Source organism: Marmota flaviventris, chromosome 8, assembly GCF_047511675.1.
Source record: "Marmota flaviventris isolate mMarFla1 chromosome 8, mMarFla1.hap1, whole genome shotgun sequence".
NCBI classification, from domain to species: Eukaryota; Metazoa; Chordata; class Mammalia; order Rodentia; family Sciuridae; genus Marmota; species Marmota flaviventris.
Window position 1 is genome coordinate 124287169 of NC_092505.1, and position 18404 is coordinate 124305572.

The 18404-nt window shown below is 34.8% G+C and overlaps 1 protein-coding gene across 5 annotated transcripts in view; it reads right to left on the bottom strand.

Moving 5' to 3' along the window:
• Nucleotides 1-18404, bottom strand: part of Armc8 (armadillo repeat containing 8) — a 99972-nt gene that overhangs the window by 42898 nt on the left and 38670 nt on the right. For all 5 annotated transcript variants that reach the window (XM_071615622.1, XM_071615623.1, XM_027933572.2 and 2 more), the window contains 7 exons: nucleotides 16517-16609; nucleotides 10680-10760; nucleotides 8724-8799; nucleotides 8536-8626; nucleotides 6987-7047; nucleotides 4884-5084; nucleotides 2310-2405 (listed from right to left, as the gene is read on the bottom strand). In XM_071615622.1, coding sequence (XP_071471723.1) covers nucleotides 2310-2405; nucleotides 4884-5084; nucleotides 6987-7047; nucleotides 8536-8626; nucleotides 8724-8799; nucleotides 10680-10760; nucleotides 16517-16609 — 699 coding nt within the window. The remainder of the gene's footprint in view (nucleotides 1-2309; nucleotides 2406-4883; nucleotides 5085-6986; nucleotides 7048-8535; nucleotides 8627-8723; nucleotides 8800-10679; nucleotides 10761-16516; nucleotides 16610-18404) is intronic.

The window sequence follows — 18404 nt, forward strand, 5'->3', positions numbered from 1 at the left end:
ATGATACAAACAAAAAACTTCATTTTGTTTTTGTTTTTGCTGTTTTGGGGGAGGGGGCAGTAAGAACAAAAAGAGTAGGTCTATATTCCTTGGCATTTCTTTTGAGGTTATTCACTCATTAAAAATACACGAAAAATAAAACAATAAACATTGAACTATAAGAATCTACATATAAAAAGGGAATACAATCAATGTTTATAAGGCATAAGCATAAAAGAGAAATAAATATTTCATGGGAAAAGTAAATTAAAATCTACCCAAATAATTATTTCAACAAAAAGCTGAATAGAAACAAATGCATCCAAAGGAAATGAGCTATTTATCATTTTTTACACACTGAAAATAAGGATTTTCCATTCCTATGACCAGGATTCAAGCAGATTTTGTCACAAAATTCTTTTATATTTTCCATTTTCCATTTCTCTCTTCAAAATAAATATTATGAACTGTAAATCATCCAAACATTTAATTTCCTAGAAATTAAATATCTTCCTAAAAACACTATGTGATCCCAATCACACAAGAATGTCATAGCGTCTTCTTTACCACACAAAAAACTATAATTAATAATTATAACTTATTCTTTATTTGTCATCTTTCTACAGAAATGATCAGGAGTTAGCCTTACCAGCAAATTATACATGTTATAAATACAAATTTTAATAGACTACTGTTTAGACTGTTGTGTTGTAAGTTTTTCTAGAACATGACATCACAAAGTAAGTCATTAATTCCAAAAACAATAGTTTATTAACAAAAAAGTACAAATAAGTACAAACGCACATCCTATTTCCCCCATATGGTCTGTCTATCTATCTACCTATTTATCCTCCTTTCATTCCAAGACACGGTCTTGTGGAGGTTTTAGAATGGGTAAAATACTTCTGTTTTCAACAGGTCCTAATCACCATCCCCAAACAAATCATTATGTATTTAAATTATACAGTCCATGTCTTCTCTAGTTTTATCTATGAATTACCAGAAAAGCCTCTTCCCTTATAATGTACCACATACCTATAGTGAATGAAATACATCAGTGTCAACATTCATAAATTACGTTTAGACACAGGAAATAACATTATCACCAGTATGTGTGTCTTGAAGTAACACTTTACAAGTGAAAGCTTAGAGGTATCAAAAATTATTTTTATAGGTATGTACTAAAAACACTTCAAAAGAGATCAAAAACCTCGTTAACTGAACTAGTCTGAGGTTACATGGAAAACAACAAGCTTCTTGTGCTTTTTTGTGCTGATTTTAAATCAAAGCTACTCACACATCTAATCTTATTGCTATTACTTCAATTTCTCTAAGAATGTTTCCTTTTCGTTTATTTCAACAAACGTAAGGTTGTTCCATATTTCTCTTTCTACAGGCCTGCAGTACTTCCTGAATCATGTAAATGCCAGTCCAATACTTTGTGATTTCTCTCCTCAGTTCTCCTTAAAATACCAACATAGATGGGGAGAGTCAGTAAATTGTCATGTTCAGTAAATAATGCCACTTGCTCCTTCTACTACTGATCCTCAAGACAGATGTCATTTTGCTCACTGATAGTTTTAAAAGCCTTGTGTGGCACTTATTAAATTACATACAATTTTGAGTGGGAAGCTCCAGCCTTTTGGTTGTGGAGGGAGCCAGGTCAGAACTTACCACTATACTTTATTCCTATCTAGAACTACTCTCATAAAGAACGTAAGTTCAGTGTTAGACTAGACTTTAGTAACATACAGGTGCTATACCAGAGACACACTTTTGGGGAGCTGGAAAATTCAGATGACCACTCACTAAACATAAAATCATCATTCCACAAAGATTTTATTCACATTAAACTTGCACAGTAGCAAAAAGAAAAGAAAAGAAAAAAATCAAAACATAAAACTAAGCCACATATCAAAGAACAATATACAATAGAGATTTGAACTTCTTAATGGCATTGGAAGGAATTTCCATAAATAACATTTACAATTCTAGTGTTAGGTCTTTCAAGGTGTCTGAAGCTTCACAGTGCTAGAATTGATTTTTATCAGAACACATGCAAAAATGTGCAACATAATAATCCATATTAATGACACAAAAAAAAGCAGGCCAGTTATTTGTCATTCCATCATGGCCACGCCACTCTATGTTCTAAAAACAAACAAACCCCCAAATCCAGGTCCCATTCATTCTTCAATTCTGCCTTTTGTCACTCTGCTTTATTATATTCAAACAGTCACTGTTAGTGCTCTTCACCACGACTTTCAGGTTGATGTCACTCCCTGCCTGCTGGCTGTCAGGACTGGGGGACGCCCCTCTCCCAGACTCACCTTCTTCCGGATGTCTTCATCATTTGCTCCAAGAGAGGCATAGAGCTTGAATGCAGCCTGGCGGAGTTCATGAGCATGTTTTAAGTCATGATCAAGCTACAAGAGAAAGAAAAGATACATTCTAACTCAGTCCGTAAGTTAAATTTTTATCAAAAATAACTGAGTTTGAAGATTAAAAAAACAAGTGTGTTAATGACTATTAACATTAGTGATGTTGTTCAATTCCCTAGGTTTTTTTTTTCCCTAGTTCTATTCACGTGAATGAGACCATGCTGAATTTGTATCAATGGGACCTAAAATGCAGTCTGCTTCTAAGAACAAAAATACAACATTTGACACTGATATATTGAATTCTATTCTATCAATATCTTTAGATTTTCCTAAACATTAACAATAGTGCTGGCCTAATTTCAATATTCAAAAAGCTTTACAAACAGGGAATTCTTTGTGAAAATGCTTAATAAACAACATACCATGGTAATCACTACTATCATAAGTTACCTAAGATTCATATTCAGAGTATATCATTTTTCTTTAAGAAAATTAATTATTTATTGGTATGAAGCAATTAATGCTATCTTAAAATGGCCTAAGTTAACATTTCATTTGTAAAACTGATTTACCAACAAAGTTTCATAAAAACAAAATAGAAACATGTTCTCAGCTACTTCCAATGACTCTGAACCAGTAACTACACAAGGCATATTCTAATTTAAACTAAAAGCCCTAACTTACTCATCTTTTCCTTAGAAAGGTTAATTCTTATCCAATGATGAAGATGTTGTTCAAAACATTCGGAGAGCCTCTTTTGAAATTCACTAAAGAAATAACTAGTTAGAAGACCCTGAAAGGTATAGCTTCATCAACCTAAGAGTTTTAATTTAACTGTCACTGTGGTGTATGGAGATGGATAAATCCAGCTGGATAATACAATTTAGGATAACTACACTAAATAAAAAGTAAAGAATAACAACACATTTGAGGTAGTTCTGTAGGCAGGAATAAAAGTAGTTCCAAAAATGTTTTGATTAACATCAGGCACAGACAGATTATGGGAGGAGCTCTGCAATATACAATACTTATTTTTTGTTCCAAAGTATGTAAAGTATCTATCCTTAAAGTCCTAACTACATTCTAGCCATAGCCTACATATTCTAATGCTGACTTGGATCTAAAATGCCATGAAAATCACACACATTTATTATCATGTGGGAATTTCTTTCTATGGATACTTTTATAGCCAGAAACCTCTGGATAATCTACCACCAAAATGATAAAACAATCTATTATTTAAGTTTGGCACTAGGGGGCCATTTAAAAGATTGTCATTTCAGTTCTACTGTGATGGAAATGAAATGGAAAAACTCTGACAGCAAGGATAATCCTCTACATATTAGTTGAATGAGCTGCACAGTTTATGCTAGAAGTTCTTAAAATTATGTTTCCTCACTCTCAAGCCCAGCAGAGCATTCTCTTTGCATCTCAGGATATTTGTCAGGTATTTATCAGGCTATGATTAGGTCTTGCTTATGTATCTTGGGCTGATGAGATATCGTGTCAGTGTGAACAAATGGCCACAGGGAAACAAGAGGAGGCAACTGGTTCAATGTATCCCATCACCTCTTCTAGGAAAACATGATTATCGAGGAAGAGAACGCCTAGGACATTAAGACAGACAGAAGGTGGTGCAAATTACTAATGAATTATTATCCAAGGTGCTCTTAGGCCCTTCCAAAGACAGAGAAAAGGTATACCCTTAATGCCAAGTGAACTACTGACTACTGAATGGGGTTTTTTGGAACTCAGAGCATGGGGGAAGTTAAGAGAACAGTTAAAATTGGGACCATAGTCACATTCATGAAATCGTACTGGCTACTAATTATGGTCTCTCTACCATGACTTCCTATAATAAACTTCCTCTAGTAGAATCTCTCATGCTTAGGAAAATGGGCATGTCAAACAGGCTGAGAGACAATAGGTCAAAGGAATTCTAATTCCAATTTTAAGGAAATTACATTTTCAGAAAAAGCATACTTTGGCCCTTGATAGTCCCAAACTAGAGGTTCAATAGTGCTTTAGCTCTCCGTAGGCAGCTGAAAGCACAGTGCAAAACTGAAAAATGAAAAAAGAGAATGGGAAAGGGTGGTAAAAATCAAAGACTGAGGGAAGAATAAAATGCAGACACTCAGTCACCTGTAAAAAAGATCACCCTTGACCTAAAGAACAAGAATATGCCAACAGAGATGACTGCATGACCTTGAATAGAATTAGATGATGTTGGTATGATGTCAATATCTAGCTTAGAAACCCACTATTTAAGGGTTTCAGTTAGGGCCAGGGATGCAATTTTCTTATATCATCCTTATGTGCTTAGTAAAAGTTTCCTGACAATAAACATTAAGCAAATTGGATTAAAAACATACAAAGCAATATCACCTATGTTACCCAATATAAAAGATTATTTTCTTTTAAAAGGGCTTTGCAAAGCTCTAATGACCAACTGGTTCAAAGTTGTGAGCAATAAGAAAACTTAAAAAAAACTCCTGAGCTGCTAAAAAGGAAAAGAGAACATACCCTTTTAATATCAGTGATAGCACTCACTGAGCTGGGATACTTAAAGTAATCAGCAAGCATGGCAATGAGGTGATCGGTTATGCTAGCGATTCTCTGCAGCTCAACATCTGGCTCAATCAGATAGGCGAGTGTTTCAGCTCCTTCAACTCTCTCCTCCAGTAATCTTTCCTTACTGCACATTCGGACCAAACAAGGCAACGTCTGAAAGGTAGGGACATTATTATTTGCTTTTTGGTAAAGGCAAGCTTGATGAAGAGCATATAGTGATTAACTCAATGGTTTTCATTGGGAGTCATGCTTGTGACCAAGTATTTCCTTCACTGACTTTCAGAGAATAAAAGATTTTTCAAAATGCAAAACCAAACAAAACTGAGTGCAGATTAATCATTTGTGCTGGCACACTACATTCTAAAATGCAACTTATTAGAAACTCTAATTTGCTTTTGTGACGAGACAAACTCTATTAAACAACTTTATCAAGATATTTAAGAACCCTTTACATATCACGCCTGAGGGTTCTGCCCCATGTATGCATTTATTTTACCTAAAAGAAATGCAGCAGTTTAATCAGGAATGACTTTTGCCTTACAAAAAGCATGTAATTCTTTCCTTAGTGAGTAACATGGCTGGAATGGCTTTTATTTTTGCTTTGGGGATTAAGATCCATAACTGTAAAAACAAAATATGGCTATAAAAATTCAGTGATCTTATCTTTCTCAGATTCCACCAGTTCTCCTAAAAATGTAAGTGAATGGCAACAATCGCAATCATTAGGTTTTCCCAAGAACTTTTGGAATAACTGTATTATCAACTAGTTCAATTTTACTTCTGAGGTCCTTCAGAAATCTTGGCACCGGTCTTTAGTAATTTGTCTACCTTAGAATCTCAACAGAAATGTTCTATGTGTTTACTACTCTTAAGGCGTATGCATCCAATTTGATGGATAATGTAGAAGTAGAAATGGAAATGTTATAATGACATGAAGTCTTCCTCAACAGCTACTGTCTACTGTGCTTTACTGTTTTCTATGATCCTATCATATTTTTACCACAGAATTCAGCATTTTACTGTTCACTATTGATTTCATATTTGTCTACTTCTGACTTTACAACTCAAGCCTAGGCTTCTGAGAAGGTGCCATTCTTCTTTTCCCAACATTACTAGTTACTATTTATCTGTACTAAAAAATCACAGTTCATTCTATTTAATGCTTCCAATTACTACATGAAGGTAATGCTACTAAACCTATTTTACCAATGAGAAAGAAAATAAGGGTAAGAGGAAAAAAACAAACAAACAAACAAAAAAAAAAAAAAAAAAAAACAGTACAGAAAGCCTCAGCACACATAAAAATTAGCTGACTCTCTTCCCAGAAGACTAAAGCAAACATTAATCTTCTTAATGCTCCTTTATCCTTGGGTTCACCTTTTGAATAATGGTAATAAAAGATGTCACATTCATAAAATGACACTCTGTTTATACCTGTTTGTTCTTTATAGCAAATAAGACATGTTACTGTATTTAATATATTGTTATCCTCACAATAACTCTGAGACAAATGAGCAGGAATTATCACCTCCATTTTCATAATTGAGAGTCCGAGGCAACAAAAGAATAAGGGAGATCAAACCAGTCAGTGGTGGAGATGCTAAAACCAGAATTCAGGTCTTAATTAGGACTTTCAGGACTGATCTCTTATGCTATTGATTACTGGCTACCAGAGTGATAGAAAGTCTATATCTATAGGAATGGCAAATTATACTGCAAATTTAATGAAAACCAAGGACTAAAATATATTCCCTGTTTCACCTGAATTTTACCTACTTTTTACAATTTCCATATGCTCTTAATTATCACAAAATAGGCGGGAGGAGTTGTGCCAAGGGAAGAATTACTTCACTGTGATGTTCAAAATTTCTTTAAACCAATTTTTAAAAGCTACATGGCTTCCCACAGAAAAGAAAACATGGCATTTAATATTATTTTCTTATGCACACTACTACAATGATAAATATGTAAAAAGAAACAAATATCAACATTCATATTAACACTTATAGGATCACATAATATTCAAACATTTTTAGAAAGAGTTGGTTAGCTTACTTTTAATACAATACAGTTGTCATCTGTCCGAATCGCTCCAGCTCTACACATGTAAGTTAAACTGGAATAAAATAACAGAAAGTAAGTTTTTGCTTGAGATTTACAATGGTAAAAGAAAAAATTATTTGCCTTTAAGATTTCTTTGAACAAAAAAACACACAAGAAAATAAATACTATCATTTATTTTGAGAGAGAACACTTTGACATTCTTTTATGTGGTTCAATTTAATCATCAAAGAAAACTAACAGATACATACAGTCAGTCAGATATTTAGGAAAAAACCCTACAAAATTGTTTTAAAAATAAACAGCCTAATGAGTGCACATTTTGAAGAAAACTGGGCATGTGTGGGTTCTTTATTATTTTCTCCATACTTTTTACATTTGAAAAATATTCATAAAATATAAGAATAACAAAGTATCTTAGTTTAGATGAAGTTAAGTTGGGATATTACAACTCCAAAAGCAGTAGAAATATCACAGAAGAGGTATTTAAATTATAATACAGCTATCCATCAGAAATGAATTATTTAGAGGTAACCAGCAGTGGTTTTGGGGACTCATCAATGGTTCTATTGAAAATCAATTTATCTTCATAATTATATATGGCTTTGAATAAAAATAAAAAATTAATTTGTATTCCATAGGCAGACACTGAACATTATTTGAGAAACTTATATTAATGAATTTCCTTTTTGAGTTACAGTCCTTTAGTAAGCTGGTGGAGGGAGTATGGATTGAAAACTTTCCATACTTGGCTTTTACAAAACTATAGACAGGACTGCGGTTGTGGCTCAGTGGCAGAGCGCTTGCCTCGAACATGTGAGGCACCGGATTCGATCCTCAGCACTATGTAAAAATAAACAAACAAAATAAAGATATTGTGTCCATGTATAAATAAAAAAATATTTTTTAAAAATGCTATAAACAAAAGAGTAAAATTCTTTTCTACTGTAGAAGGCTCAAACTCCTTGTAGCTATTATTACTGAGAGGTTTGTTACCATACTATTTTTTTGAACTATTTACAAGAGAACATTACCTTACTAACAAAGAGGCAAACACTAATTTTGCAGTTAAGACAAAAAGCAAGCAAACAAAGCACAATACAAATAAAATAAAATTCATGATGCATGAATGATTCATTGAGGTAAATCCTGCACAGCAGGTGCTCAACATATCTGCTAATGTACTGATAATTCAACTTCTCTTTCCATATTTCTCTATTTTTGGGGGGGCTTCATGCTTATTGTAATATGGTTAATTTTGATATAATTCTGTATTATTTCAGCTGGCATAAAAGGACTGTAAGTTGAGAATAACAAAGTAATTTTGTATAGCTACTCTTGAATACAAGAGTTCTTATTCTATATACTAATAGTAATAAACTAAGTATAAAAACTTATATCCATTTTAGAAAACGTGAGAAAGCCCAATGACTATCTAATTTCAAGATCCCAAAATAAGATGGCAACTGGAAGTGAGCAAATTAGGTCATTCAAAAATTCTCTAAGATATTGATGAAAGTACTGTCATTGTTTTGACCTTTACCATTTTGCTGATGTGAGCTGCATCTCAATAGGCTTATCCCTCTGTAACATCTTCACAAATATCTGTGGTAACAATTCTCCATCAACCAACACTAGAAATAAAAAAATAAACAAGTATTAATGAAATTCTTTAAATCTACAAAATTGACAGATTGAATCATGTAGGTGCCACTGAAATTTCCAGCCTACCATTTACCAGGGTCATCGATACCTGGGGGTTTTCAAAAGCTAAAACTGAGAAGCATTTCAGTGCTTGCATTCGAACCTATAAAATTAAACAGACAAGAAAATGCATTTATTTTAATTTTTCAAATATTATTTGAATGTCTCAGAACCTCTGAAGAAATAACCATTTAATTCTGCTTAAAGTACTAAAGGAAGCCTTCAGAGAATAAAAGTAACACCTGTCTGAAGAGTACAGTAAAAGTTCAAGTTTGTTATAAAAAGTTAAAATTAACTTTGTAGTAATAAAAAAAAAGGGAAGAAGTAGCAGAAATTAAAAGTGAACAAGACAGATTCCTAATCAAATCTAAAAGAACATTGTACAAAGTATAGTGTTGGTTAAGACAATGGGAATGTAACCAACACATGGGACATTTCTTCTGACTATAAACCAGAGAACTGAAGGGAAGACAAAGAGAAAGAGTACTCTTATAAATGTGTATGGGATGAAAATGGGGCCAAGAGAACAGAAGGAGAGGAAAGAGCGTTACAATAGAAGTTTGAGAAGGACTAATTTCACTTTAAAATACCTAGGAACTGTGCTATTCTTCCTCAAAACCAGGTTACTGGGTTTGATATCAAGAGCTCACTCTCGTTTTACAATATGAAAGGGTTCCTATGAGGGCTGTTAATTTTCACTGTCTCCTTTAGTTTTCACGAGGAGATGTCATCCTCACTTCTGAATCTGAGTCTACACATAACCTTTTTATGAGGTTGGAAGGCACCCACATGACACATAGGTGGAGTGTGAAGAAATGTCCTTCATGCTCTACACCACTAGCACGTCCCCATAGGTGGACCCTAGAAGATGTCACGACACTCTTAACAATGGAACAAACCTTAGCAAAAGAGTAATGTTACCATTTTGCCCTTCCACAACTGGTAAGTTTTAAAATTTGACATAATAGGCAAGTCTAATGCAGAAAAGACAAGAAATGGAGGAAGAGCTGGGGAATAAATGAAACCAGAGGATAACAAAGAGACAATAAATAGCGACCCAAACAACATTTTATTGATGTGCTCGTGTTGACTGAGTTCAGCTTCCATGTGGCACAGGACAGAGGAAGCAGTTTCGGTAGATATTTCCTTCTCCTGCCTCTGGCTAGTTTCAAGCTACTCCATTCCCCATTCCTATCCTTGTGAGCTCTTCCCCAAGACCAAACCTTGGATGATGTCTAGGGTAGGGAAAACATACCCATTAGCAGGCCCTACCTGAAATAAAGCTAAGAACCAAAATAGCAGACTAGAGTCACTACAAATAGATACAGGACAAAAATGACTGCTTCTTGTTCTGCCATACCCAGCTCTGATGTCTCACAATACCAACAATATCCTAATATTTGCCACAGTTTGCTAACTGGCCAACAACAAATGGCCTAACTTTTAACTCAATGCATGATAATATACTATGAAACTGCTTGGCTATATACAAAAGATAGTAAGGAAAATTTAATTAGTAAGTCTGAAAATTCTTGACTTTTTAACTCAAAATACAAAACAGAACACATTACACATATTGAGATATATGTGAGTAGAGGCTATAAGTTTGAGTTATTCAACTGTGAATTCCATAGTCTTTCCTGAACTAGCCAGCCACTGTTTCTACACATTTTAAAGCAGCATTTCAAGAACAGCTTTAGCATGGAAGCTGTCCAGGAAAGACCTGAAATACTACTGAACAGGCAAAAAATCAACAGTGACTCATGGCACAACCATAGCCTGGAAAAATTGAGATGCAAGGGCAACATTTTTTCCCCCTATAATGAAAGAACATTCTAGAGGTAACATAATTCCCTAAAACATTTTACTGATAAAATACTACTCCTGATTACAACATCTATCAAAGAAACAATAAAATATGTGGACCTCTTTCTATAAACCAAAAACAAGTTAAAAATCCGGTCACAGTTTTTAACATCTTACTTTGTAGGAGAGTGAGGTTAGTAGGTGAGCAATATTCTGAACTGCACCATGGTTAAATAAAATCGTTTGATGATCTGGACCCTGTAAAAACAGAGAACATAATAATAAATTAAGAAGAGTAGTGATTCATTCCAACAAAATCTCATTTAATAAATGTTGAAAACCACATCCACAATATTACAGATTTCTTAGTTACCCTCTGCTTGTAAACTCAACCCCAAAAAGGAAGGCAGACAGGTTTTATTCCTGCAAGGGGCTGCCACGTCTTACCTCATTCCAGTTTGAGAACTGTTGCTCTCATAACTTCCAGAAATAAGGAAAGGGACAGAGAAGCTGTCCCAGCAGAGGACCTTCACAATGATTACATAGCAATATCACCACAGAGCCACTATGAATTGTATATTTCATGTGTACACCCTCACCCTATGCCCACAAGAGACAAGGGCATGGCCATTCTTACAACTTAGGGCTGAAGAGCTACTCAGGGGAAACTCTAAAACTAATTCCAAGAACCTAATCTACGATAATACATCAGGGAGGTTTTAGCAATGCTATAATGAGAAAAAACACAATACTCCATAATTAAGAAGTGAACATGTTTTGGTTTCTGTTTCTCATTTCTTTTTTGAAAATGATTACTTCTTAGAGTAGGAAGGTGAAGAGAGGAAAAAAGAGGTATTTTGTTTTTCATTCACTGTTTTCTTTTTTTTGGTGGGTAGGAGAGTACCGAGGATTGAACTCAGGGGGAGTCAACCACTGAGCCACATCCTCAGCCCTATTTTGTATTTTATTTAGAGACAGAGTCTCATTGAGTTGCTTAGTGCCTTGCTTTTGCTGAGGTTGGCTTTGAACTTGCGATCCTCCTGTCTCAGCCTCCTGAGCTGCTGGGATTACATACAGGCTTGTGCCAGGCGCCTGGCTTCATCACTTTGTTTTCTATTAAACAATGTACTGAAGATCTTCAAAGGGGAAGAAGCTAAAGGTTAATACAAAGCTTTAATTTTGCTATGACTCTTATTCAATCATTTGCGTCCAATCTCTTCCAACCAATTAATTAAAAGTCAATTAAAGCCAAGGCAGGTATAGTACTGCATGTTTATTCTTATTCAGAAGAGAACATACCACCAAAGGTAGGAAATCTATCTAGGTTCAACAGTCAGTTATTGATCTAGAATAAAAACTCTAGAAATAGTTTCTCTAATCCGTTATTTAGCCAACTAAAAACTATCTTGTAGTCAATTCACTCTTTCTTAGGTCAAAACATACATCATTTGAAGTGGGATTAATAGTCATACTTCTAAATAACACAAGTGCCACGGTAACAATACCCTAAACATTTCATACATTATTAAAAAGGTCCTTAAAAAAAAAGAAACTTCAACAATCTCTCTTAATTTCTATTCATTTTCTAATTTCTTTCTTTTTTTTTTTTTTTTTTTTTTTGTGGTGCTGGGAATTAAAGCCAGGGCCTTGTGCATGTGAGGCAAGAACTCTACCAACTGAGATATATCCCCAGCCCTTAATTTCTTATTTTAAATTATTACAGAGTATTTCATAGTTTACACATGCAAATCCCATTCTCAGGGCATAGATTTTAAGTGAGCTCCCTTTCCTCCCACCTCAAGGAGTTATTATAGGTCCTACTTAAGGAGTATGTGCAGTGGACTGGACAATGTTCTAAATGCTTTACTAGCACTCTCTGGATTGAAATAAAAGGGTCTCTGGCTTATTTCATATAAAAATAATGATGAAACTAAGAATATGACAATATGACCCATTATTTTTCTTATCTAGGAACTAGAATCAATTATGAAGGTGAATCTAAATTAGCCCCAGCTTACATGTCAGCATGGTCAAGTTCTATTGGTCTCAGTTTAAACACTGGCAGAGCTTATCAGAATGGCTAAGTATAGACAGGGTGCTTCCTTGACCTTTTGTCCTTCATTGGTCAATGTAGCCAACTGGTTCCTGTGCTTTGCAATGACCTAATTATATTATTTTATATTCTTCTAGACATTTTATAAATATACAAGTATATTCTTTCTCCCATTTTAACACAAATGGTTGAAGACTATATGTACTACTCTAAACCTTTTATTTCCTTTACTAAATATCAGAGATCACTCACATCAGTTTTCTCATTTTATTCATCGCATAAAAGTCTCATACTTTATTCAACTAGTACCCCTTAGTTGGACATTTAGAATATCAGTCTTTCACTATTACAATATCACTTCAAAGTATACCCATGTGCATGTATCTTTTTTCTAAGATCTAAATAATTCTGAAATATCCTTGCTGAAAGAGTTGTATTTACAAATGACAGTGAAAAGATCAAGCATTTACAATTCTCACTCTTCATAATTATTCCCTACTGCTAAGATACCTTACTTTTTAATCCCTCAAATACTTTGCCTCAATTATGGCAACAACTATGTATCATCAAAGGTTTTCCTCCTCTCCAAGACTATGTATAAGATTGGGTAAAAATGATCACAAGGAAGGAATCAGTGGCAGAAACAACTGGAGAGGAGTAGCTATTCTTTGGTTCTTATCAAGTCTCTCTGCAGACAGGAGGTGGTTAACAAGGCAGCATTCACCTGGTTGGATATTAATAAGCCCCTGCAGTTTTAAACTCCAAAAAATAGGACTTAGAAATCTGAGCAAATCTGTTGCTAAGGAAGTAGCAACAATTTATAAGTTACAATTCTAACAAATATTTCTAGCCTTTTTTGATCCTTAATAAATCATGGAAAGAATTCCAAAGATACAATTATAATGAGTTTATATACATAAAAGTTTTCATAGTCTCCCTTTTTCTGTCTCCCCTCCAACTGTACCAATTGATACAATACCAGTCTGTGAAAATTAGTAATGTCTTATCCCATTTACTTGTATCTAACTAGGCCCCTTTGAAAGTATTTATTACAAATTTTGTTATTTTGCATCTAGGTACCAAAAAAAAAAAAAAACATGAAAATAAGGTTTGTGAAATTAATGATAATACATAGACCATCAAATAAGTTGTTTTCAAAGATATATTGTTAGTGTATTAGGGAGAAAGTTAATATTGTATTTTAACGATTACTATTCTTGCTGGGTTTATAAATAGGGCAATGTTTCTTTAAGTCTAGTTATATCTCAGAATACTTAAATTTGGTAATTTAATTACAGTAGAAAATGATAACTATCAGGTTAAAAAAAAGCTTACTAAAGGTAATCTCTCTGATAACATCTTCTGTTCTATCAGTGGCATCAGGGTGGCTGTAAATTATTATCCTCAAGAGAAGTTTCTGTCTAATAAAAGGTATAGTGATTTAATGGTACTCCTTTATCTATGATTCCAGCTAAGATGGCGCTGGGAAATTTCAGATGAGCAAATCCAAAAGTTTTGAGAAATCTCTATGAGTAGTCCTGAAGGCTAACTGAGTTTTAATTTCAGGAATGGCATTATTCAAACTTCTTAGAATTTAACAAAATAATATGTAGTTATTTTTCCAGGTCCAAATTTCAGTACCCTCTGGAATCACTGTAGTTATGACTAATAGATACCATGCTCTCTTGAGTAGGAATAGATGCTGAAAGGTTGGTAATAAGGCTCTGAATTCTAGAATATCATCCTCTACTCACCTGCCATGGAAGGCAAGACTTTATTTTATTGTTGGAAAATTCTATATCTTGTTGGTTTGAATTCATTTTTAGCAAATGAATTGTAACAAAACTTCATTTTCTTAGAGCATTCCTTTGCCTACCTCAAATGATGAAGGTAGCCAGGCATGGGAGTGCACATACCTGTAATCCTAGCGACTCAGGAGGTAGGAGAATTGCAAGTTTGAGACCAACCTCAGCAACTTAGTGAGGCCTAAGGACTTAAGGAGATCCTATCTCAAAACAAAACATAAAAAAAGGGCTGGGGTGGCTGGGGTTGTGGCTCAGTGGTAGAGCGCTTGCCTCGCACATGAGAGACCTGGGTTCGATCCTCAGCACCAATACAACAGTCACTAATATGGCATTATGTAAAAATGTGAATGTGTAACCGATGTGATTCTGCAATTTGTATTTGGGGTAAAAATGGGAGTTCATAACCCACTTGAATCAAATGTATGAAAGATGATATGTCATGAGCTTTATAATGTTTTGAACAACCAATAAAAAAAATTTAAAAAAAAAGGGGGGGGGGGACTGGGCTGGGGATGGGGTTCAATTCCTGGTACAAAACAAACAAAAAGAGGCACTGTTTGATATCCCTGGTTCTATGAGTTAACTTACACATTGTCAAAGGAATCAAGAAGCAAAACATCAAAAATTTTTGACAAAAATCTTAATTTCAAAGTACCTTAAATAGAAGTAAAGAGACTGTGATAATCAGCTAGGGTTTGGGAAGAAGTTTAAATGATTAGATTTTAATGTAGGTATTTTTTTCTGGGACCAAATGATCTAATTTTCATTTATTTGGGGGAGATGTTCTAAAACAGCAAAGATTTGTGATCTTTCCACTTTGCAATGTAGGTGTTCATTTCTCTTAGTCCTTCTTACCTCATTTGGTATCTATATTACAAATGATAGGAAGGCAGGTAATGCTATCCTGAAACACAGAATCCTCCCTCAGAAGATAACCAATTATTTGGTGAGAATTAGAAACTGCTTAAAATTAAGAAAACTCTCAAATCATCACCCATGGCTACCAAAACGAGTACACTCAAAATATAATCTATGAAGGAAAATAAGTAGCACTTCATAGTATCCAGCTATTTCGGTTTGGAAGCTACACAGAGAAACTGGAGCTTCTGGAGATGGGACATATGGAGGATCCTACAGGGTGATGTATCTGAAGAGGGTATGAAAGCTCTGAGCTCTTTCTCTCATATCCCACCCTATTCATTTCTTATCTGGCAAGAATAAGGAGGATGGTAATTCAGATATGCCAAAGAGAAGCCATAAAGTGTTTTTTTCTTTTTTAAGTGAAAAGGTAAAAATTCTCCACTTAACACGGAAAGACAACGATCATATGCTAAGGTTGCTAAAATCTGTGATGAGGAAACTAATGCTCAGCGATGTCAAATAACATACTCATTGTCCCTCAGTCATCACAAATCAGAACTGGAATTTAAAACTGGGTGTTAATGGCTACAATGTACAAGCTCTTCTAATTATGCGAAATTATCTCTGTTATACTTATTTACCTCAGGATACTTGCATAAATACCTACCTGAATATGACTATAAAAAGGGACGGGGGAGAGAGAGCACACTTAACCATGAACAGACAAGAATCATTCTTATTTCTTATAAGAGATCACTAAAAACTGTTTCTAACAACATGGGAAACTGAGGTTGTAAGGAAACAGACATGATCTCATGCTGCTGGTAGTAATACCAGTACAACCTCCAGACAGGACCTTATGGGCAAAATTACAATTTGTACATATTCTTTGATGCGATTCCATTTCTTATAAAATGTCTTCTACCCAAAATACTTGTTGGAACATTGCTTTGTGCTTAAGACTGGAAACAAACTAAATGCTTAAAAACAGATGACTAATTAAATCAATTATTGTACATTTACATAGTAAAATGCTATGCAGCCTTTTTTTTTTTTTTTTTTTTAAGGAACAGAGAAATTCCTCATGTACTGATATGGAACAGCCTTCAAGATATGTTAAGTGAAAAACGCAAGATGCAAAGCAGTATACACTACATGCTGCCTTTTGTGTTAAAAAAAAAAAAAAAAAAGGATAAAATATACACATAAAATCCTGAGAGGACATACAAATAAGGCACATCTCTTAAGGGCATGTAAGATTTGACATAACAGAAAGTATTTATTCTGGTTCTTACTTTACAGCAGTGTGAGAAGATCTGACAGATATACTCCTGGGTGTAGCGGGACCTGCTCAGCAGCGCCATGAGGTGTGGTATCACTGTGGCATCCTGGAGTGGATGGGAATGAGAGCACAGCAACAAGGAACTTAGGCACTGTATACACATTTGACAAAGTACTTACATGAGCAGGTACATAGTTTAAGCCTCTTATCCTAATGGCAATAATTCATGTTTCTTTTGAAGGAACAGAGCAAAACAAAAACAACATGGCCATCAAAACAGCTGAGGTCAAGGACAAGGAAAGGGACTTCAATATCCATCCTTGAAAACTATATACATATGAGGACAGGAACCTCTTAACAGCTCTCTCACAAACACCTATATGCTAATAATAAAATAATATCATTACAATAAGACTAATCATTTCTGGAATCAAAATGTGAGGTGATTAATGAGATATAGAGTATAAAGAAGTATTTTGAAAGAATTATAAAATAAAATTTGACCATTTTGATCTCTGAGATATATGGTAAGCATCAGTAACAACTACAATCTCGCATAATGACTGTAGTTGGCTATTTGCAATCTGTACAAGACAATTTATATGATTAGCAATTTTTCAACATAAAACCTACTGCCTATCACCTTCACTAACATTTACATGGTGACACAGGTAAAGAGAAAAATCAAACAACCCCGCTGCAGGTTCTTCAAGTAACTATTTATTTTTAATACAAAAGGAATTACAAACTGAAAGAGAATTTGGCCTTAAACACAGATGGACTTAGCTCAAGTCTCCTAGCCAATGTTGTCACAAGTCCTCAAGCTATGCTTCTCAAGTACAAATGTGCCTGCAAATTCCCAGGGATTGTTCTTCACGTTCAAATTCTGATTTGGACTGGGATCTAAGAGTTTGCATTTTAACTAGCTCCCAAAAGAGGCTGATCAACAGCCCACATTTTGAAGACCCTCACACAGAGGGCATTGAAGAAAAAAATGCCAAGACACATAAAAGCTAAGATAAATAGCAGGCTGTTCATTCCCTAAAATGGAATATTTTCCCCTGCTTGTTAGTATAATCTCTGTGTTGTCAACAGCAATTTAAAAACAAAACACAAAACCTGAAAACCTCAGAGAACGTTAGGTACTAAATGCAGAGAAAGAAAACGAAGAGAGAAAATGGAGTTTCAAATAGAGCAAGGGGAAACAATAGTTCCACTGGCAGGACAGAGGGAAGCAGGAACATCGATAAACAGGATTTCAAACTAGAAATCCTGCCCTCTTCTGACTAGACAGTCGTATTTAGTACTTGAGCTGCTGCAGCAGCTGGGTCTACCTACACTCAAGTACTGCTCTCTGTTGCTTCCCCTCATCCGACACTTTTTACAGATTCCCCACTGACTCTGAAGTATAAAATCTTTTGAGGCATAAAACTGAAATGTTTCATAATTTCCATGATCTCACTGTCTAAATTTAACCTACCTGTATCTTAACTGTTGTCATGTAAAAAAGTTAAGTTGACCTAGACGAGAATTTTCCAAACTGCACCATGATCCATTAGTGGGACATAAATCAGTTCAGAGAGTGAGGAAGGAGTCAAAACAGCTGGCTAGGATTAATTTCTCCCCCTCTTTCCCCAGGGCTGGGGTGGGTGAGAAATTTCTAGGGTAGAGAAGACAGGTCATTGGTTTAATCTCTTTGTAAACATGACAATTTGACACCCAGCAAAACACTGTGACACTTACTACAAAGAGCAGTCCAAAAAGCAGCAGCATTTGAATTACCTGGAAACTTGTAGGCAAGGCAAACCCTCAGGCCCTACCCATCTTATTATTCAGAAACTCTGGAGGTGGGGTCCAGAATCTGTTTAACAAATCCTCTAGGTAATTCTGGAACTCGCTCA